Source organism: Doryrhamphus excisus, linkage group LG16, assembly GCF_037039965.1.
Source record: "Doryrhamphus excisus strain RoL-2023G ecotype Guam linkage group LG16, RoL_Dexc_Guam_v1.1, whole genome shotgun sequence".
NCBI classification, from domain to species: Eukaryota; Metazoa; Chordata; class Actinopteri; order Syngnathiformes; family Syngnathidae; genus Doryrhamphus; species Doryrhamphus excisus.
Window position 1 is genome coordinate 2,312,977 of NC_136372.1, and position 21,752 is coordinate 2,334,728.

At 45.2% G+C, this 21,752-nt stretch overlaps 2 protein-coding genes across 5 annotated transcripts; one reads left to right on the top strand and one right to left on the bottom strand.

The window, feature by feature from the left end:
* Positions 1–189: 189 nt before the first annotated feature.
* LOC131103208 (disintegrin and metalloproteinase domain-containing protein 11-like) lies at positions 190–20,114 on the bottom strand. 4 transcript variants are annotated; one of them, XM_078797385.1, is made up of 29 exons: positions 19,557–20,114; positions 19,351–19,453; positions 17,707–17,827; positions 16,004–16,953; positions 15,799–15,878; positions 14,785–14,960; positions 12,358–12,434; positions 12,181–12,247; positions 10,396–10,478; positions 10,236–10,311; positions 10,110–10,170; positions 9,699–9,877; positions 9,511–9,582; positions 9,263–9,429; positions 9,110–9,194; positions 8,233–8,323; positions 7,904–7,955; positions 7,380–7,479; positions 7,214–7,285; positions 7,058–7,150; positions 6,900–6,980; positions 6,715–6,765; positions 6,587–6,650; positions 6,399–6,504; positions 5,898–6,017; positions 5,645–5,813; positions 5,437–5,548; positions 3,131–3,148; positions 190–2,808 (listed from the first exon to the last, which is right to left on the bottom strand). In XM_078797385.1, exons 5-29 carry the CDS (start codon positions 15,857–15,859, stop codon positions 2,549–2,551), a joined length of 2,493 nt encoding a protein of 830 aa, XP_078653511.1. In that variant the 5' UTR covers positions 15,860–15,878; positions 16,004–16,953; positions 17,707–17,827; positions 19,351–19,453; positions 19,557–20,114; the 3' UTR covers positions 190–2,548. The 4 variants fall into 4 exon arrangements, with proteins under 4 accessions (XP_078653511.1, XP_078653512.1, XP_078653514.1 ...); XM_078797388.1 differs by adding an exon at positions 4,208–4,298 and having other exon boundaries at positions 2,652–2,808; positions 10,248–10,311; positions 15,799–16,953; XM_078797387.1 differs by adding an exon at positions 4,208–4,298 and having other exon boundaries at positions 2,652–2,808; positions 15,799–16,953.
* 42sp43 (P43 5S RNA-binding protein) lies at positions 18,032–20,723 on the top strand. Its single transcript, XM_058049294.2, has 9 exons — positions 18,032–18,260; positions 18,341–18,441; positions 19,166–19,262; positions 19,354–19,442; positions 19,565–19,638; positions 19,706–19,786; positions 19,855–20,084; positions 20,170–20,223; positions 20,293–20,723. Exons 1-9 carry the CDS (start codon positions 18,123–18,125, stop codon positions 20,548–20,550), a joined length of 1,122 nt encoding a protein of 373 aa, XP_057905277.2. The 5' UTR covers positions 18,032–18,122; the 3' UTR covers positions 20,551–20,723.
* Positions 20,724–21,752: the final 1,029 nt, after the last annotated feature.

Sequence of the window (21,752 nt, forward strand, 5' to 3'; positions counted from 1 at the left end):
AATATTTCCAGGTTATATACCGTATACTTATATTGAGGTGTCAAAATATTAGCGACAGTACTGCAAATGAGAATAATTAGTATTTGAGATTGATTGACAGGCGTCCCTAACCTTGTGGTCATTTTCTTCCTGTTAGCAAAATAAAAGTAAAGTCAACCATCCCAAAAATAATAACCATAAACAAGAAAATAGTTGATATTTTTCTATTTTATTTCCTCATCACTTGCATCCATCCGCCCGCAAAGGCTTTTTTTTTTGTTTCATTTTTGTCTAAATTCAAAAAGTGTCTAAAAATATGTCGTTTTTTTTTTTTCTTCAAATGATTGATAGCAGCTTTTCTTCCACAGTGCAAAGCTCCAATCAACCAAGAGTCTCCTCATGCACACAAACATGGCAGTGTGGACCACACGGTGACCCAAAAACTCAAAGTGCTGACAAACTAAACACGCTAGCTTTGCCGGAAGCAGATAAAAATCTACAAAACAGCGTTGAAATCGTTTTTTCCCCCCCATCTTCTCTCCGTACGATGCATTTAAACATTCAGCATAGCTTGTACATATTTACAAAAAAAATTGTCATGAAAAAAAACAGCCGGCGAGTGTTTTTTTGTCCTACGAGGGAAACGTTAGCATAGCATTTGTTGTCCCGAGTATTTAGTAGGAAATCACATGAAAAGAAAAAGTCAACTTTTCTTCTACAGTGGAACCTCTGAAGTCCAAGAACTTGTTTTATTTTTGTTTTTTTTGCACATCCTCACTTCCTATCAAAAAGGTACCGTTTTGTTTTTACCTTTCAAAATGTGTGAAAATGTGACTTAAGACTTAACTTCTTTTTACACTTTGAATACAAGGAGTTTAAAAAATGAGTTAGTGCAGACTCTTTATACTTGTAGAGTTAAAAATATCAAATAGAGGTCAGACTCTTTAACTTGATTTTTTACACTGAGAAGAGAGTTCATGTTTAGCTTAGTTTTACACTTGAAAGATGACAAAGATGTCCGGAAGGGAGTGTCCTTTTACATTTATAAGAGTCAAGAATATTTATAAAAATGAGTTGTTGGGTTAACTTCTTTTTACACTTATAAAAGATGGTTAAAAATGTCTGAAAGTCAGTCCCATGAATTAGCACTGTGTTGGATAACATCTATTTTACGCTTCGAAGAGATATAACAATGTTAAGCTTCTTTTTACACTTGTAAGTTCTGTGAGTTAGGATTGTGGTGGTTAACTTCTTTTTACGCTTCTAAGAGAGTTGCTTGAGTTAAGACCGTCCAGCTCCTATTCCCACGTGTACGATGGTAAGGAATGTCTGAGAGTGACCTCCATGAGTTAGGATTGTGTTCTTTTTACGCGTCTAAGAGAGTTATTATAAAAATTGTATCGTATTTATAAATTAAGCGACTTGTAGGTTGAACTTCTTTGAAGACTTAGCCGAGTTAGTTTTAGTTTAGTTCAAGGCAGTGCAGTTCTACATTGTAAAAGGTCTCATCTGGCTGGATGAGATCCTGCCCCCATGTGGAGGAGTTGAGGTACCTCAGGGTCTTGTTCACAAGGATCGGTCCATTGGGGTGAAGAGAGAACGATGCCGAAAGGCATACTGGTGGATGTACGTACGTTCCAACCCCCACCTACGGTCATGAACTTCGGGTCGTGACCAAAGGACAAGATCCCGGGTACAAGAGGATGAAGTGGGATGGCTGGGCTCTCCCTTAGAGATAAGGTGAGACGGAGGAGAAGCGCTACTCCTCCGCTGTGAGAGGAGCCAGACGAGGTGGCTTCCCGTACATCTCCCTGGGGAGGTGTTCAGGGCACGTCTGTTGGAGAAACTATGCCTCCCAAGTGGCCGTGGCTGGGAAGTCCGGGCTTCCCTGTAGAAGATGGACGGATGGACTTCACGGTGGGGGCAGTTTGATTTCAGATGTAAACAAGGGTTTTTGTTTGAGGGATGGCTTCAGAGGTTCCACTGGACGCTAGGAGATCCTACTAAATTAGTGGGACAACAGGATGCTACGGTCCCTCATGCGGATGATGGTCTCTTCTTCTGGTGGCAGTGAGACGTGATGATGGCAGCTAATCGCTAGCTAGACAATTGAAATCCTCCTGACAAATGTTTAGTTTGGAGTCCTGCAAGGTGACATTCTTCTTCGTGGTGGACACGTTGAAAAAGCTCCGTGGTGACATTCACACATTCCTCTTTTTCTTTGTTTTTTGTTTTTTAAAAAGCGAGCACTCCAAAGAGGGAAAAAAAAGGACAGAGTCAGTGGAATGTACAGCCTCTGGTCCCAGCATCCTTCAGGGTACCTGAACGCATCATCAGCTAGTTGGCAGTCAGAGTGATGACTTCCTGTCTTACGTGATGTGATGGCTGGTCCCTCATCAGCATTTTTTTTTTTAACCGCTATTCCCCAAACCTGCAGGCTGGAGGTCCGATCCCAGTCCAGTCCGGGTTCTTGGACCGTCGTGTCTTTAGGTGCTGTGTCTATTTGAGCAGTGGTCTAGGCAGGCAGTGCAGACATCTTAACTCTTCATCCTGATGATGATGAAGTTGTTCATAGCCACCGGGCTGGGAGGGAGACTCCGGTGTGTCCCGGGCGGTGCGTGGATGGGACGGGGAGGGGGGCTGTTGGGGGCAAGATGACAATCAAAGCAGAAGAGGAGTGGAGAGACGGGAACAGGACTGGAAGACATCTTGTTGTTGTTGCTGTTCCCTTCTTCTCCAAGGTGGGAAAGGACACCGTGCCAGGAAGAAGAAGAAGACAGGAGTCGGCGGGACATGAAGACAAGATGGACATCTTATCCTCCACCAGATCTGGGGGGGGGGGGGGACATCAGCCACAATATCAGGTACTATTACACAACATCACCAGCTAAATATACATATTACATAAACTATATACACATATAGGATAGGATAAGGATCTCTGCCACCGACAAAGACAAAAGGGCTCACTCCGTTCATGCCGTTGTTCTGTAGAACAAACAAACCAACGCACCCCCCTGTCAATTGACACCACATGTCAATCTCTCAAGATCTTGTGACCGCCCCATCATGCATACATACAATATGTCATGTAAATATGGAAATCATTTCGATACACAGGAGGATGGGGCCCATGGTTCCAAAGTCATACCTTCCTCTCCGAATGTTTCTGCATCCACAAGTGTCCATGGGTGGGGGGCGGTAGAGAGGAAAATGCAAAAAGAATAAATGACAATCATTAATCAATACATCTGGACTCAAATACAAAGCATACAAATATTACGGATGCCTCCATTGTGACTTTGAAACAACAACGTCAAACATCCTTTCATCATCCAGCAGTCCTGATGATGACTACAGTGGAACCTCCAGGGGCAAATACGCACCCCCCCCCCCACAAGTGGGCGCAACAATATTTCCAAAGAACCAATGATGCTAGTTTAGGTTAGGATTGTGTTTAGCTTCTTTTTACACTTGCATAAAACTGTGGTGGTGAACTTCTTTTTACACTTGTAAATAAACAGATTCACTTAAAAACATATGTAATACAAAATAAAAATATCTAAATACACGATAGAATACTAGGTGGTGAACCTTGTACATTTGTGTAACAGATCATGTATAAAACATGAGTAAACTGCAGTGGCTGGCTTCTTTATACACTTGTAAAATGCTATTTTTCCAAACATGGCCCGTCCATTTCATAAAGGCTTCATGGTGGTTTAGGAGGTTCCACTGTTTGTCCAGTCACAGCATGGCATGCAGCACAGCAAGTGGACCGTGGGTGTCGCTGTGGGGCCCTGAAACCTCCCTGCTAGCCGGCTCATGCACACATGCACAGACACTTACCTCTGATCCTAAAAGGATTCCAATCAAGCGGATGTATTTTTTTTAAAGATGAAAACATATGTAACGTTGTTTTTACCCAATCGTGTGCTGAGCGTCCTTTTAGGCCAGAGGACACGGGCAAGAAGCATGCACAGGTGGACAAGTGCAGCGACGGCATCTGTTGTTTTGGCCTAAATTAGCAAAACGGCGGGAACTCTTGTGGAACTTGGCAGACTACAAAAAACTCCTGTGGTCTATGTGCAGCATGAAGACTGTATGAAGAAGCAATGCTAAATACTCCCCCCCCACCAACAAGCTTTAGTTAACAGTGGCCAAGGGGGCGGGGCCTTTCAGGTGGGCGGAAGCAGACAGGAAGACGAATGCATGCCAGAACGCTTACTTAAATCCCCATCCTGTGCCCCCTAGGACTATAGCTGCCAGGAGAATAGCACCCGCGATGGAACCTATTATGATATTGGTGCCACTCGGACCTGTGCAGAGGAAGGAGGGGGAGGGGGGCAGAAACATAACACCACTATATAAAATAAAATAAAAACACACACACAGAGGACCGCATCAACGCTGGAAGTCAACTAGAGAGAGATGAAGGGAAGCAGGAAGATGTGGAAGACAGAGAGAGAGAGAAGACAAGACACGTGAGGATGGCACAATGTACGTACACTGGCCACAACATTAGGTATACCTTCACAAGCTAATGGCCGCCAATCAAGTGCAGACCTCCACCAAGGCCAAGTAATCTGAATTTCAGCACCTTCACTTGTCTTGAAATTATGACGCATTATTCATTATACAGAGTACAAATGTGTATTACTGCAGTGGGGTAGTACTGCACTGCATCATATTGAGATGTTTCTCATACGCAATATAACCTAAATATCATAATCTCTCAGTACAGCACCGCAAAGCGTTTTAAAGATACAAAAACAGATAAAAGAGACATTACTGCCCGTATGGCACATACTTATTTATGCCGCCTATAAAGTAGTCTGAAAAAGTCTAAAAAAAAAAAAAAGCTCCATTTACATACAGTATGTGACATGCATATTTACCAAACTACAGCATTATTATTAATTAACTTAATTAATTCATAATTAATGAACTTAAGTATCCCATGTTATCATGAATGTACATACCATAACACACTGTTTGTGTGTTACACCACTTACAGTTTTTATATATTTCACAGAAAATACATGAGTTCGTGTCTCGCATAACAACTATGGATGATAGGAAAAATTCCCAAAAAGTGCAGTTTTCCTTCAACTCATAAGGTTGACTTTATACTCTATATTTTCCTAAACATTTTTTGGTACTTCCTTGTTACGCAGCACAACTCTAATTACGTGCTAGGGCAATGGAATGCATGAGAAATGCCTTGTGGGATACATTGTGGTTGTTTTTGGTGACATTTATAGCTATAGAATGTCCGATGCAGCGCATTAGATTCTGCAGGTGTACCTAATGGAATGACACGTCACTCACACACACGTACACAAAGACTATAATTTGAGACTGTTCTTTCCCTCGGTACACAGCGATGAGGAGTAGAGGCAATGAGGGGGGGGTGATTTTACAGTATGGGAGGGGAGGACAAAGGAGGAAACAGACCTTTTTTCTCGGGGCCGGTGGGGACAGTGGGTTCAGGAATGGGATCGAAAACACTGCAGTCCTTGCCCGTGTAGTCTCTGTGGCAGATGCACTTCACCTCGTTGCTGCACGTCTGCAAACAGGACAAGATCAGTGTACTGCAATCAGTACACACGTGTGAGTACTTTGGTGGGTATTTGAACACAATGAAACATCAAGGTTGCGTCACCCCGTGGTCGGAACAGATGCGCCCCGAGTTGGACCCAGCGCATGTGCTGAGGTTGAAGGCCGCCACGGGGAGACAGCGTCGCTCCAAGCACATCATGTTGGGCCCGCAGGGGGTGCCGTCCTCCACGTAGCCCAGGTCCGAGCCGTCCTCCAACAGAGCGTGGCCGCCTCTGTTAGGAACGACACGGCACTTTGACATATTTGCTGTCACCACACAGAGTTGCAAAGATGGTCCAAAATGAATCCCCACTCACCGACAGTCCAGGTACTTGTTCTGGTGGTAGAGGGTGAAGCTGGTCACCTCGCCCTGAAGGTCCCCATATTTTGGCTTTGTGGTGATGTTGGAGCAAAAGAGGAATCCGCACAAAACATCCCTGAACACAACAAAAACTGAAATGTTATGTTATTCATATTCGCTCTAATGCAATCCCGATCCAGCAGATGGCGATCTTTCAAACAGTGCAGAGTATTTCTTGCAGAAAATACAGACCCAGCCGTTTTATAGTAAAACCTGGCACAATGTCTCTAGTACCATTATCGGATTAAAGTAAACTTGTGATTGTGTCCCTGCTGACTCTCCCTGTCCTTGCACAGGATTCAAACCTAAGTTAACACAAAAGCGCCATAGGGAGGGTGATTAAATTCTGTTTAGCAACAGGGGTGCTGCACAAATGTGTAATTGCTGCACCTGCTGGGCCGGCTAGAGTTGTATTTATTTGACTTGCTGCCATCGGAACAGAAGTAAGAGCTCTCACGGCTTGTTGCACTGCAGCCAGCCTTGGCCGCCGGGACCCCGACCACAGTTCCCTTTGTCCGTCCCCTCGGCGTTGAGCTTGTCATAACAAAACCTGTCTGCTGAGTCTTGACAAATTACAAAAGACAAAAAAAGTCAAGAGTTAAAAGCGATGCAGGGAGAAAGTTTTGCGACTTAATTAAAACTTACTAAAACCCCAGAGTCCTCTGCACTGCCCGTCCCGAGTCCGACATCGCCCGCCGTAGCAGCGACCCTGGGAGACAAAAAGAAAATGAAAGGCGTCGGAGTGGGAAAAAGTGGCACAAACCTGCACTTACCTGATTGCTTTCACACGTGTATCCATCCAGCTTGTGGACGTTATGGGGACACTGCAGGAGGGACATACCAGCATACATATTTTGGATATTAACCACCCAAAACATGAGGTATCTGCACAAGCTAACAGCACTCAATACAAGAACTGATGCCCTTATGTTGTAAATGTGAATATACCATAAAGTACCTGGCTTGAGTCTCCCGTGCATGTCTCCGGGATGTCACAGTCGTTAACAGCCTCTCGACACACCACACCCCTCTGCTCGTACTGCTCGTGTTGAAGCAAACACGTCTGCTTAATGTTCAAGTATCGATTAGCTGTCGCCCTCGCATAAGCATACGCACCTTACAGCCACTGCAGCACAGGCCATTACTGCACATGGCATCGTGGGTGAGTGTGCATTTTTTACAGCAGGCCCCTCCACTGCGGGCGCACTCCTGAACACATAAAAAAAAAAATAATATCCTGCAGGGAACGGTGTCCTGCATGGAGATACCTACCACCTGGGATCCGCAATCACACTCCTCCCCTGGCTCCACAAAACCATTTCCACACTCTGGAGGGTCCAGCAGCTGAGGAACACACACACACACACACACACAAGTCTACTTAAAACACAATGCAGGACGGGGTCCTCACATCCCACGCGCCCACATGGCCCCTCACCTTGTTGGGCTTGTTGAAGAGGCAGCTGCCGCCCCCCTGGAGCAAGAACTGGATGTACTCGTCAACGCTGCAGCGAGAGAACTTTCTGGGCAGATAGTATCTGCATTAACGAGCACAAGGCGCGTTAGAAAATGGAGATGAGTACAACTGACGCATTAAAAAAACAGCAGAATGGTACACTGTGGTGGGTGTTGGTGGTGTCATGTTACAAGCTGACAGAAATGGAACCATCTGTAGTAAAAACACTCAAATGAATCAAATGGTGTATTGTACCATCTGGTGGAAGGAGGCAAACAGCTCTTTTGATTCACAAAGTGTGCTGGTCTGGTGCACGTGTCTCTGGTTTCTCGGACTACATCCACACATAGACTGGTGCGGTATAGCTTTAAATGTGTTTATGTTCAAACATGAATCAAGCGGTTGGGTCCTTCTAGCATGAACAAAGTCACTTCCGGAAAAAGGATCTGCAAACTGTGTTTTGGAAATGCTTCACTCTGGCAATGAGAGAACGTAAAGTGTCCTACCCTGTGTCCTCCATGATGCAGCCTAGCCAGGTGTCGGGACACCTGCAGTCTCCTGTGTGCCACAAAAGGAAGATGGTTTCAGAAAAAGTGAGCATAAAGCAGCAATAAGTGTCACAGCAGGACCAGAAAGGATGTGTGCTCAGCTCTTGTCCCGACATTGAGTAATGAAGCTAGTATGTCTTGGACTGAGCTGATTGGTCAGCAATGTTCCAACAAGCCTTTGATGCAGGTGACTTAGCACTGATGGCGAATTACACAAAAGTGCTGGTGGAGGGATGTTCCCGAAAAAAACATAACTATTGCGTCCCTGTACCAATGCCACCTCTCACCTGCAGAGTTGCGTGCGTTATTCCACCTCATCCCGATGTTCTGGCCCAGGCTTTGGCACAAAGTGATGGCCATGGCGCCAACATTACCAAACTGAAACAAAAAAAGATATACACTATGTATCTACAGTATATATCACACTGGAGCACAGGGGTGTCCCAACGTGTTCCTCTAAGGAACACACACTGCAAAAGTAGCATTGTGTTGTTACAATGTGGCACATAGTGCATTATGGACAATGCTAGCAGGTCTAATGAACTAAAATATTCTGGGGGGGGCCACATTGTTTTTCCTTCACTATTATTAATCTCCATCATTATTATTATAATTTTGTGAACTGTAATGTCAACACAATGCTGTCATAGCTTCAGGTTTACCTGACCAAATGATGTCAAACAAAAACAGTATAACATGTTTATACTCATCAAAAATCATAATGTATAATAATGCATTGTAATGTAATAATAATAGGAGTGCTTACATGTTAATTTCAGGGGCTTTAATAATGAAAAAAAAGTAATAAAAAAAAAAATATGAGTAAACTAATGATTAGAGATCCCAGCGGAACACGATAGGAAGTTTCATTGAATAAAATACATAAATCTCAGGTTGTCTACAGGGTAAATATGCATATGGAAAATATGCAGTCAAAGAGCCTCTACAGTCTTCTCTCGTTTATCGCTGCCGTCTCCATGCAGTGTGAAAGGTAATGTAAGCTAACATCATGCCTAGTGACCATGATGCCACATACTGTAACTTGTCTTTCAATATTGTTGGACTACACACAGTCAACCATGAATATAAGTGATATAGTGAGGGAGCAATATTTGAACCACGATACAGCGAAAGACGACTGTACTGTTTCAAGTTTGAATTCACCTCGTTGATGCCCCCTCCCCTCGTCGGCGAGCACACTCCTCCCGTGTAGGCCGTCCCGCTGCGGCCGCTCTGAAACGTGCGCCCTCTGCGGGCAAAGTCATCAAGTTAGCGCTGAAAGACAAGAAGGCGCACTCAAACAGCTCGTCCGCTCACGAGAAAAGCTGGACAACATCGCTCTGTTCCCTGATGTTGTCCCTCCTGTACTTCATGAAGTTCTGCAGCGTGCTGAGAGGGTCCTCCACCACCGGCACCATGTTCTTAGAGGTCCACGTCTCCATGGCGACCAGCACGATCCTCGTGTTCAGCTGCTCCTTGTAGATCTGAAAGAGGAGTCGTGAACATCTGGGGGTGTGTGTGTGTGTGTGCGGAGGGTGGGGGGTTAGAATGACAATCCAACATACCGCATCCGCCATGTTGACCACCGCTTTGGCAAAGTTTTTAGTTTGGCTGCCGGAGCGTCGCAGCTGTACAATCTGTGAGGAGACAAAGAAGCACAGATGGATTGCATGCATTTATGCGCGTGTCTCCTAATCAATCAATCGGGCATCCTTTGAACCGAGGATTCAATGGCACATAAGTGTTTGCTGACCATGTCGTTGTCGTTGACCACCATCAACTCGATATATTTGGTCTCGGTCTGCACAGAGGGCCGGCGAGCAAAGCGTTTGGATCGTCTCAGCGGCCCAGACACCTGCTGCTGCCCCCCACTTTGGTCCAGTCTGTCTTCATCACCTCCTCTGCGGTCCCACTCGCCGTCCTCTGTGCAGTCTGCACACACATATAACATTGCAGCTCACTATCAAAGTCGGTAGGAAAGCAATTATCAGCCTGTCAAAATTAGCTAGATATCATTTCATCTTTTAAAATTATTACTATACTATTTTTCAACTATTAAATCCCACACTGTTGTAGCGGTATCAATTTCACATCTAATGAAACGGCCAGTTGCGTGTATTAAACTTGGCCCACCGTCAAACCTGCTGCAGATGTACCTGCCTACCTGCACAGTAGGGAGACAGCCTGAAATCAGGCAACCTGTGGATCAGGTGGGCGCCATTTTCCTACACAAACAGGCGTCATTAGGACCGTAAAATATATATATTGCATATAGAAGACTGACATCCACCTCAATGTTTACCTCATTGCTGTTATTGTGAACTGGCTCAATCCCGTAAGAGAAGACGCCATCTGAGAACATTCCGCTATTTGGAGAAAGAGAGAGTTGAACGTAGATGTAAATATGGAACAAAACAAATAAAGGTTAGAAGGGCGGTGTGGGTGCTCACCACAGTCCGTGGCAGGTGGAGAGGGCAGCCCAGGACTCTGGTACACCTCTTAACCTTCCCTGGTAGTAGCAGTGTTCCCCTCCCTGTGGACACACACACACACACACACACACACACACAGTGGTGTTTAAGTATCAGTGACACACTGCTACTTCGCAGCTTGTCGTGATAGGTCAAAAGCGGGGACTCTCACATCCTCAGCATATGCAACAACTCCCACTGTGGAAAGCACTTGTGTCCTCTACTCGTCTCCGGATGACAACTGAGGTGGAAGCAGACCCCTTCCTGGAAGTAGCGCTTTAATAAATCAGCACAGGAAGTCACCTGGCAGACCCACCTTCACGTACATAACTATCAGGCTCACCAAAGGCCACGATCACGCTATTGTCCACAAGCTCTAAAGTACAGTATGTACATTTAGGATGTGTAAAAGGGGCTAAAAATATGCTAAAATTAGGAATCTATCAGTCCAACGTTTACTATATTTTGTCCAAAGTTCATTCTGAAGAACATGTGGTAAAATATCAACAATACTTCAATTCATTCATCCTCTTCCATGACCTCTTTAAATATTTTTCTTTACCATTTTTTTCTTGCGTGCAAGACAGTGAATGGCAGGAAGTGCTGCATGGAACAAAAGAAGTCTGGAGCCCAGGCCATCCAAACAACCTCAAAACGAGACTGCTGCTGTATCCCTCCAATGGGGGTACGTTTTTTTTTCCCCCCTGAAGAAAGGCCCAATTCAGTGACGCACGTCCCTGAACGCATCACGCCTCCCACGTCCTGCGGCGTCCCGAGCATCACGTGATGCCTCCGTCAAGCGGCGCCACAATCTGGCCTCGACGTAGGACTCCATCCCCGGCGTCCCTCCCTCCCCTTCTGTCCATCCATCCACTCGGAGCACACGGGAATGCTTCATCTTGTCCGAATGGAATTTTCATTCCCATTTTCCCTCCTCCTCTTCCTCTCCTGCTAGCAACACACAGCTCTTCTCTTGGTCGTCTCTTATTCTCTTGGCTGCCAAGAACTTAATGACACTGCTGAGCTAACTGGTTGCCATGGAGACAGACTCGCGATTGGTCAGGAGGACTGAGGGAGAGTTTGGAGCATGCTGAGGGGGGAGGCAGCGGTAGGTGGCTCATTTGGGCACCAAAGCACATTAGCATCCCTCCTGGCTACCAGAATGCACTTTAAATCCTCTGTGAGAGAAGATGACATCCCGGAGCAGGTGCGTTTTTTTTGTTTTTTTTACCTTTTAGGCTACGAGTATGTCTGTGACACCATGCTTACGTGGCAAGCTCCTTCTGATGTGCTTTCCAAAAATAGACTCAACTCGTTGGCGTGAGAATGAAAATAAATGTTCTTAAAATAGCACTTCTTGATATAAGCCGAAAATAAACACAGCAGCCACCTCATTAGACACACCTGCACAAGCTAACCAGAGCTAATGTCTAGGCTGCTGCCTTGATCGACATGTCAGTGATGACATGCACTTTTTCCCAGAAGATTGTCACACTTACTTCACGTACAAGCAGACTGATGTGATGTCAAAACTGTACTGCTAACAGCCACATTTTTAAATTGGAGAAACCCACAGATTTTGATTGAACATGGTATCTGAGGCATAATGTGATATACTGTGTATTCATTTCCCAGGTTACACTTGGCTTGCTAGCATGCTTATTATGGTTGTAGAGGTGGTAAACAGCCTATTTCTAATGTTTTGATACAATCTTCCGCCACATGAGAGCGGAAAGCCATGATGTCATGTGATGTCACTCTTACCACGGACTGCGAGGGTCGTCCATCCTGCATGAAGTGGCGCTCCACATAGCCCGAGGACAGGAGGTGGCTGCGGAGAAAGGACACATTAACGTACGAGTGTGTACACAAGCACTAATGTGAACATCTGCAGCAATTAGGAGGCGGCACGTGCAAACAAACGAGCGCGGCATTACTAACTGGTTTAGCTCCAGGTCCAGCGTGAAGGTCTGTCCGTAGGCTTCCACCTGGAAACAGCTCTGCGCCAAGTGGACAGGCTACAACAAAAATGCAAATAAAAGAAATAACCAAGGAGACGGTCTGCTGATACATCAAAGACACAACAAAAGAATTCTATTTAAGTGTGCCACTTTGCAGAACCCACAGCTCCATGAATAATGCAAGAGAATCAATAGCGCTTTGAAAACATCAGCACATCAACTACTATGACTGATCAAGTCTGCACTGACCCACTGAGTCAAGCTGGAGATGAAAGCAAAAGATGGATGGATGAGGATGTGCTTGTAAGGAGAACTTGCGCTGGACAGAGGCCAGGCATGGTGAGGTGAGGAGGAAGTCGGGTCAGTGGAGAGAGAAATGAGGTGCAGAGGAAACAGACAAGTTTTCATTTGATGCAGCTGAGACTGCAGCAGAGCAGCTTTGATGGAGGCTGCACTGACTCACCCGCCTTTTACAATAAAATGCATCACTGCACACATAAAAATATAAGGGAACTATAATGGCACTCAGTATAGCAGGGATCTCCTACATGTTACAACAGGAGAGCAGCTTCTTTTATTTATAAGACTGGTCACGTTTTACTTAAAAAGCAGATCTCCATTCAAGCAGGGAATGTCTTTTTGAGGTCATGTGTAGTAAATGTCGGAAATTAATGGATATAAAATCACCAAGACTTTATGCAGATATTTGGAGATTCAATAAGAAATTATATCTAGCAAAAATGTCATTTAGGAGGAGAATCTAACTGTGCCTTGTCATGCTAGCTAAACAATGTACAGTACAGTATATACACTGTATATGCCAGGCAATACAATAGTTAGCAAAGCGCTAATATTTTTCCTCCTGTATTCTACTACAAGCTGTTCAAATATTTTACACTTATTTGTGTACCTTATTTGGCTAAATAAGGTACCCAAAATACAATAAGTGTCTAGTGAGCGTATGTGAACCGACAAACTGTTAGAGCTTATAGAATTTTCTAGCTAATGCTAAGGAAGTTAGCATGTCATCATTTTATCCAACTGGGTGGTTTTTCGCCGCCCCCTACTGTTTTGGAGTAGGAACTTCAGTATGGAGCGTTACTGTCAAGGGTGTCGCACCTTTGTAAATGTAAGGATACGGGTTGGAGACCACTTTGATACATTGTGTGCTTTAAAGACGAATAAGCAATCCAAAGTGGGTCAAGCTATGCTAAGCGAAGACATCGTAGCTCTGTGTTACAGGGGACAAACTCAATATAGTTAATAGCGTGATATATAATAATATATCATATCAACACAATATGCTAAAAGCACCCTCAAAAAACTGACAAAAACGTGCCCTGGTTTAGTTAGATCAGAAAAGGCCCAAAAATCGCTGCCTCATCAGTTTCCAATACGGTGTGATGCGACATGAAAGGAAGAAAAAAACATCCCCTCTGTTTCTCAATTTCTCTCAACCCTCAAACCCCACTTCTTTAATATTTCAGCCGACAAAACACAGCAAGTCAGGACAAGCAGGACTGAGATTTGACAAAACCGTGGTCCTCCTGGATAGCGTCATTTTCACTACACCGCTCTGCTCTGTCATGTGACAGGAAGTAGCCTCCGCTCTGACCCCCCTCGGACCATCGGACGGCTTTGACGCTTGCGAGAAGTGTGACGTTCACATGGACCTGCTCTATAATTAATGGGGACATACTTCAACACGCCACTGAATAAATGAAGCCGCCGGGAGCCCCAGCAGGGCGGCCGGATGATGGGATGTGACGGCAACAGAGGCAAACACGCACGCAGAGCGATGTGCAGCCAAGCTTGCATGCAAAGCGGGTCAGGAGGTGTTACGGTGCCGGCGGAGGCAGAGAAGCTCTGACATTCTGGAGTGGGTTGGTGAGGTGGGGGGGGGGGATTCTCCTTGCCTAAGTGGGTCAGAAAGCACAGGCGTTTGCCGCAAAATGCCTAGCAGAGTCGGGCCCCCCCTAGTAGCTGCAGAGAGATGTTCTGCACAACAAGAGGGAGACTGACAGCCTCTCTTGACGCCGTCACGGCCACACGCGTCAAAGACGGACGTGCAAGCGAGCGCGCCTGTGTCCTGTACGTTCTCCGACAACTCCAAACTGCTGCATTTGCTGACCATCATCTCATGAGTAAGACAAACGATGTCAAGGCAGGTGTGACACAGGTGGAGACATCCAATACCAAGCTCGAGACGCTGGTCCAGATGTAACCATAGGTGTTGACATACGGTGTGAAAGAGGTGGACATGGTAGATAACAGACAATCACTTATGAAGAAATTGGTTGACATTGTTGGTCCTGGACTCAAGACCGGCTGATCTACATTGAGATATGGATGGAGACGTAGTAGGTGGACACATACTGTACGAGCCCCAGGCTGCGTGGTAACTCACCGAGGTGTGTCGTGTGTTGTTCTTCACCCTGGTATCAAGATACCCGTGAGCCAGTTCCTCCTCAGACTCGATCCTCCATACCAGACGTTTAGGATAGGTCACCTGGGCTGCCGTGTCGCTGCCCTCCGTCCGCCCGGACCGGGAGGACCCGTCCCACGTGCCACCCCCATCTTGGCCTGGGTAAACGTAAACAGGAGAGACAATATTAGACTTCGTAAGGACAGCAAGCTTGTTTGAAAACACTGTTGGATATGCAAACAAGCATGAAAGTGGAAGATGTTTCGTCTTTTCTCGCAGAGGGCGTTTGATTGTTAGACTGCACTTGGCAGAAAATGACACCGAATTCACTTTGCTCTTATAGTTATGATCAGCTGACATATTCCACTTTCATGCTCGTTTGCAATAAATTGCCTACTCAAAATGTTTTGATCTCTCCTATTTCTTCTTTTTTGCATTTAGAAGCTCTACCTAGAACCTCCTTAAGATTCAACAAAATGTAAATGTCATGTGATTGATGGGTGACCAGTCCAGGGTGTACCCCACCTGCTTCTTGGATAGGCTCCACCTCAACCTAACCAGGACAAGCGCTATAGGAAATGGAGACAATTTAGCACCTTTAACCTTTAGCATGCATGGGAAAACAGGGAAACCCTCCTGCACTGACACAGATTCATACCCGCAGCCTTCTTGCTGCAAGGCAACCACTGTTTAAGTCAGTGTAACATCTAGTTGGTGATGTAGCAAGCCAAGCTAAGCTGCCTAAAAAAAACAACAACATGCATTCAAGTTCAGAGCCCCCCCCCCCCCTCCACTGGTTTAAAAACAAGAGTTGTGTTCACATGAGGGGGGCTGCGGTAGAAATGTGTCGATGCAGCAAAACCAACCCAGACCCCCCCTCCTCAGAACCCCAAAACCAAACCCACCAAGTGTTGTGTGCCCTACAAGTGAGACGATAATGTGGCTGCAGAGCACCCCCCCCCCCAGTCTTCGCCTGCCAATCATCGGGTCTCTTACCTGACGCCGCCAGCCGCTCGCCCACTGCAGCAAAGAGCAAGAAGCACCGCACCGCCAGCATGGTCGTCACACATACCCGCCTGTCACCGCATCCAGGCCCGCAAAATGTCACCGAAGCACAGGGGAGAGAGGATGAGGAGGGAAAAAAACGTGAAAAAATAAAATTGGAATGGCAAAGCTCCAAAGCGAATGTGCTATGGTGCACCTCCTCTCATCATCATCTCTCCTCCTCTGCGGCCATCACTGACACCTTCACGGGGATGACATTGAACCATCGCGAAGCTTCGTCTGATCGATACCGAGGGGGATGATGATGATGACGATCGGGGAGGAAGAGGGCGCGCACAGCGGATGCATCGCTCCGCAGCGTGCGTGTGCGTGCGTGGCGTGCATGCGCAGTGGTCTGCGGTATGCGGAAGATGGTTGCTGCGGCGTGCAGCAGGGCACGTGGGGAGGGGGGAACTCCGCCCACTTTATGACCGAGGCCCCGCCCAGCGTTGCCAAGCAGCTCTCGCTGTGCTTCTTCCTATTTGCTACGCTCATTTTTAAATCATTTTCATTTTATTAATATTGACAAAGTTCAATGCAGTGGGCCGTGAAAGTGCATTTAATATTAATATAAAAATTAGGATTATTACCAGCTGTCCTGTTAACCAGTTATCTTTTGTGGTGTACAATATAACCAGACGTGGAGAATACTAAATATTGTACTTGTTATAGTAGCCATTTGTTTACAAGCACAAATAATCACACCGTAGTCAAAAACATGACTTGGGAGGCCTGCGGAAAATGTTTGTCTTCTCTGGCCACAACATTAGGCACACCTGCATTCTGACTGTATGTGGATAATAATGCACATTTTTATTGTCAGACATTTACCAATGTGTGCGCTATTGTGCTTGTGACATTCTGAAGGCTAATCCTTGAATACGTCGCCACCTATGGCCATCGGTGTGATAGAGTGCAGTCCTACTGCACTACAATCATAAACATACATTTAAGAATATAATTCTTACTGGATAGGGGCCTCTAACACTGGTAAAAAACTATATTTTAACCATGACTCTGAAGCCATATGAGCTGTGCAGTGGAAAATGAAGCAGTTTAGCGCAGGTCCGGCAGCCAAGGCCTCACGGGAATATTTCATCTGGCTTCCTTTTGGGAAAGACAACAGTAGGGAAAAGATGGAAAAGGAGACATCAAGCTTAAAAACAGAAGAGCAATAATGTCATTGGTTAATTCATCGAGTACAATCTCACTTCTATGGTCTGGCTTTTAACACAGGTTAACCTTGTGTGCTTTTGTTTTGTTTTTATTAGTACCATTATTCTGTGTGTTTACTTTTTTTAGCTGTACGACTTATTATGCATGTGTGTTTCATTGGCTGCTGCAGAACTTTTGGCAGTTAACGATTGGAAATGTGCTATATAAATAAATTTGACCTTTGACACGAGCCAATAGGACCAAATACAAGAACTGTATCAAACACACTGCTTTTACAACAGTTCTCAGTTATTGTGCCACATGCAAATTTGAGAATTACATCATGACCCCCCCCCAACCCACCATTACCACAAATAGAACGGTGGGAAACACTGTAGTCTGTTTATTATGTTGCTAGATTGTTGATATGGTAATATATGTGATAATATTTATGTATTGAACATAAACTCAGAACATAAGTTATTGTTCACAAGAGGGCTTTTGAGACTGTAATGAGAGTCAAAGGTCATTTTCTTTGGTTTCATACACTCAATACCGGCCGTGTATTTCCTTGCTTTCAGATTGATACCAAAGCTGCCGTATCGCCCACTCCTAGTGAAAACATGCAAGGTTAAGTGCTAATTCAACATTGTATCTCATTACCTGGAGTTGTATATTGTTTGTACAACGTATAGCTTCACTTACCTCCCAAGAATTGTATCCTTGTTGTAGAAAGAAGAGGAAATTGCACTTAGATATTCAACTCCAGACTCACAGCACACCCTGGCGTGTGAAGGGGTGCATCACACCTTAAACAGCCGTTAAACTGCAGAAAAGCGACAAATTATGAACATTTTCGTTAGTAAATAAAAAAACACGACTTGTGAGTATGTGATAACTGAGGCGTATAGCTGCTTTCTGGGTTCATACCAGTCGGCGTCAGCTAATTCGGCTTAATTGGCATCAGCTGGGCTGCTCCCATTGTGACATCATGGCAAGACACAACTGTAGCCAATTACGCAATTAACCTTTGGAAAAGCTATAAGAAAGGATGGAAAACGGGGCGCTGGTTTTGTATTGGAGAGGAAAGTGTTGAGATAAACGCTGTGGTGTAAATAAGGATGAACGGTGTGCGCGGTGGAAAAGCTGCAGGTGTTCCACAGCTCAAGCAGCAGTCAAAGTGCTCCCACGCTGGTTGCGGAGCCACTTTCTCCAAGCACATCAGGTTGCAGGAGCACGAAGCTGCTCACGCAGGAAAGGTGAGCAAACCTAATAAAATGTTTGTGGCTTTCTTTGGTGTGCAATCTTTCAGTAGTTCTTTCCTCTTCAACGAAAACAGCATCCATGGCGGTGCACAGTGAGTGGCTGCGAGGGGAAATTCGCCCGGAAGTCACGCCTGAGCCGCCACATACTTCAGCACGACGGCGTCAAACAATTCAAGTAAAATTTTGTTTAAGCTTTGCAAATTGTGAAGGGACAAGTTACAGCTTGCAAATAGTAATCAAATAAGACAGAAGCGAAGTACGCTGGAGAAACTGGTTCCGAGCTAGCAAAAATGGCGAACATTAGCCTCGAGGTAACTAGCCTGTGAGCTAGTTAAATTGACATTTATATAGCTGTCAGAGGTTAGATACATTATCACAGTAGTATATAAGCGTTTTTAAAATGGCATATTTGCATCAGGCTAACAAACTAGACAGTGGGCGCTATTTAAGCTAACTTGCTAAAGCATTAAAGGAGCAAATACGTCATTGCACGTGAGCTTTTGCGATGTGTTCTGGGAGTTGTAGTCTTTTGGATTATACGTTAAAATGTAAATCCATCACATTCAATTGCATTGTATTAAAACATCTCGACCCTTAAATGTCATACTTAAAAATATATAACACAGGTACAAATATTGTTTAACTAATTCACTATTTAAAAAAAAGTTAAAATAAACACCAATCTGTTACCCACAAGACAGAATCCCCACTTATTACTACAGCAGTTCGGTGTGGGGGCAATTTGGAGCCAGCATCTTTAAATTTTTAAATGGCATGTTAAGTTAAAATTAGGGTCATCTGCAGTTCTTTCTTTCTACAGTAGATGTGAGACTCTACCAATTGTAAAGCAACTACATTAATAAATAGGTAAAAGTAGCCCAGGTGTTTTTCCTCTGCAGGTGCACATTTGCAACCTGCACCAAAAGCTTCTTCCATGAAAACAAGCTGAAGAGACACATGCGTTATGCCCACGGCGAGAAAGAAAAGTACTTCAAGGTAATCCCCACCAGGTGGAACCAAAACACAATCATTGCTACTTCTCCACAAAGCCTGCCTTCCATGTGTTTTTTTTTTTCTCTCCTACCAGTGCACTCAGGCTGGATGCTCCTTGACCTTCAAGAAGAGACGCCTCTTCAAACTGCACCAGCAGGAGCACGGCGTGGCTGCCAAGTTCAAGTGTGTTTGATCTAAAAGGACAATCGCTCAGTAAAACATTGCTTTATGGTGTACATCTAGTTCCCAAATTCAATGCAACACCCTGCAGTAGAACACATTGGGATTCATGTTTACCTGTGCAGGTGTTCAAAGGAAGACTGCGGTGCCGTGTTCGACACCCATGTGGCCCGCAAAGCCCACCAGAAGAAGCACGCAGGTTTGTCCTGGTGAAGCGTAGAGTCACACCACCTGAGCTCAGAATCAGATGTTTACTATCCTCGCAGGTTACCGCTGCCTGGATGCAAACTGCCAAGTGGTTGAGTCCACGTGGGTCAAGCTCCAGAAGCACATGGTCAAACATCCAGGTACTGCTCATCTGAGGCATAAAACGGCAAAGCACAACATGTTCATAACGTGGAATCGACATTTGTAGCCGCTTTTACCTGCAAAGTCTGCAAGAAAGTCTTTAAGAGGGCGCACACGCTGCGGCGCCACAAGTGGGTCCACGCCTCCCACAAGCCGGTGCTGGTTTGCCCACGCGAGAGCTGCCAGGCCTACTTCTCCACCACCTTTAACCTGCAGCATCACATCCGCAAGGTGCACCTGGGACTCCTCAAGTACACGTGCTCCTTTCCAGACTGCCCTCGCGCCTTCGCTATGCGGGTAAATAATCCCCCCTTTGTTCATCCATTCAATTACTCGGGCTAACAGTGAGTAGTAGGTTGATGTTTTGGACTTTCTCCCCCAGGAGAGTATGAGCAGACATCTGCGTCGTCACGACCCCGGTGCCATCAGACAGAAGGTAACTGACTACTGTTAATAAATTATATTCTGGATTGATCCTCCTAAAATTAAAATTTTGGGCCTCCAGACGCGTACCCGTCCCAGGAAGTCGTGGCAGAAGCGCCTGGACGGCCACCACCTCCCCCTGGTGGAGGACAACCTCAACCGGCTCTTTGCGCTGCGCATGCACATTTCCCGCCGCGCCAAAGTGGAGGTCAACCTGTCGGGCCTCTTCAACGAGCGTAAGATCCCGCATTACGTGGACCCCGAGGTCAACCTGCGCGACCTCTTCAGCATGAAAAAGCCTCTGCTGCCTGTCAGTGAAGTGGCGCCACTCAAGGGTTAAGTTAATTTGGACTTTCTCTAGAAAATATTGGGTCTCTTTGGTTGAATTTTCCTAATGTAGCTGCCCTACATTGACCTTTTGTCATTTAATGATAAGCTTTCAGTCATTCAGAATGTTAAATTCTTGAAGCATCTTATTTTGAAAGGACTTGTTCACCCAATAAAATGTTCATTTTGCGCAGTGCCACTTGAGTGCTTTTCCCCTCAAATTTTTTTTTTTCCAATTGAGCGCTTTGCTTCCAAAAAGTCACTTGTGATCTCTGAGAGCAGCGCACGTAGCGCCCGCTCATTAAATATGAACAAAGACCAGCGCATGACTAAGTGCTGAGTCACGCTGCACTGTGGAGGCGGGCGACACGCTTACAAAGTAGAAGCTGTCAAAATCTGAGCGGTTGGATCTTTTTTTTTTATGCACTTTGGAAGTAGCAAAACATGACTGAGGTAATTTTAAAAAGTTATTTTTCAGTCTGAAGTATTTTGTATTTTGACCTGGGGAAGATTTTTGGTATGCAGGCCAGTAATTAGAGCTGTTTATTTCCCTTATTTCCACAGACAATTGGGTGTTATTGCAAACAGGCCATCTGGAGCCATTCTGCTCTGTGCCCCCCTGCCCCCTTTTGTTTTGCTGACCTTTGCTGGTATCTCCATGGCAATGGTGACACAGTATCAACTTTGTGCTCTCGCTAGCGACGCTCTTTAGTGGCAAACCTCTATTGCCCCATCCCGACTAATCGTCATTTTACAAAGAAAACGCTGCCTGGTAATCGGTGTTGGGAGTCAAGTTCATTTTCTATGCTGCTTATCCTCATTAGGGTCGCGGGTATGATGGCGCCTATCCCAGCTGTCATCGGATGAAGTGTTGGGAGTAATGGTGGTAAATAACGGCAGGTAATCTAATTCATCTTACCAGATGACTATATAAGTTGACCCTAATTTCAACACATTTTAAGTATGCCGCCTTTTTTATGGATACATCTTGTATTAAGTACCGTCTATAGCCAAAAACACAAATTGGAAAAGAACATTCCTGAAGTCAGAAACAAAATTGTGGAATGTAATCAACATCCCAAAAAATGTACAAGACCTCCCCTTTGCAAGCATCAGATGATTTTGTATCAATTCAAACATCTGCATGAGTGACAGCCGCACAGGGAATATATCCCATCCATCAGAGCACCCTAGTAAACCCACAAGACTTTCACG

Coding starts and splice junctions, on each gene's coding strand:
- LOC131103208 (XM_078797385.1), bottom strand. CDS start 15,859: ATGCTGGCGGTGCGGTGCTTCTTGCTCTTTGCTGCAGTGGGCGAGCGG. Junction 9,195..9,262: donor GATGTTGTCCAGCTTTTCTC/GTGAGCGGACGA, acceptor CTTTGCCCGCAG/AGGGCGCACGTTTCAGAGCG. Junction 5,814..5,897: donor AACAAGTACCTGGACTGTCG/GTGAGTGGGGAT, acceptor CGTTCCTAACAG/AGGCGGCCACGCTCTGTTGG.
- 42sp43 (XM_058049294.2), top strand. CDS start 18,123: ATGAACGGTGTGCGCGGTGGAAAAGCTGCAGGTGTTCCACAGCTCAAG. Junction 19,263..19,353: donor AGAAAGAAAAGTACTTCAAG/GTAATCCCCACC, acceptor CTCTCCTACCAG/TGCACTCAGGCTGGATGCTC. Junction 19,639..19,705: donor CCACCAGAAGAAGCACGCAG/GTTTGTCCTGGT, acceptor CTATCCTCGCAG/GTTACCGCTGCCTGGATGCA.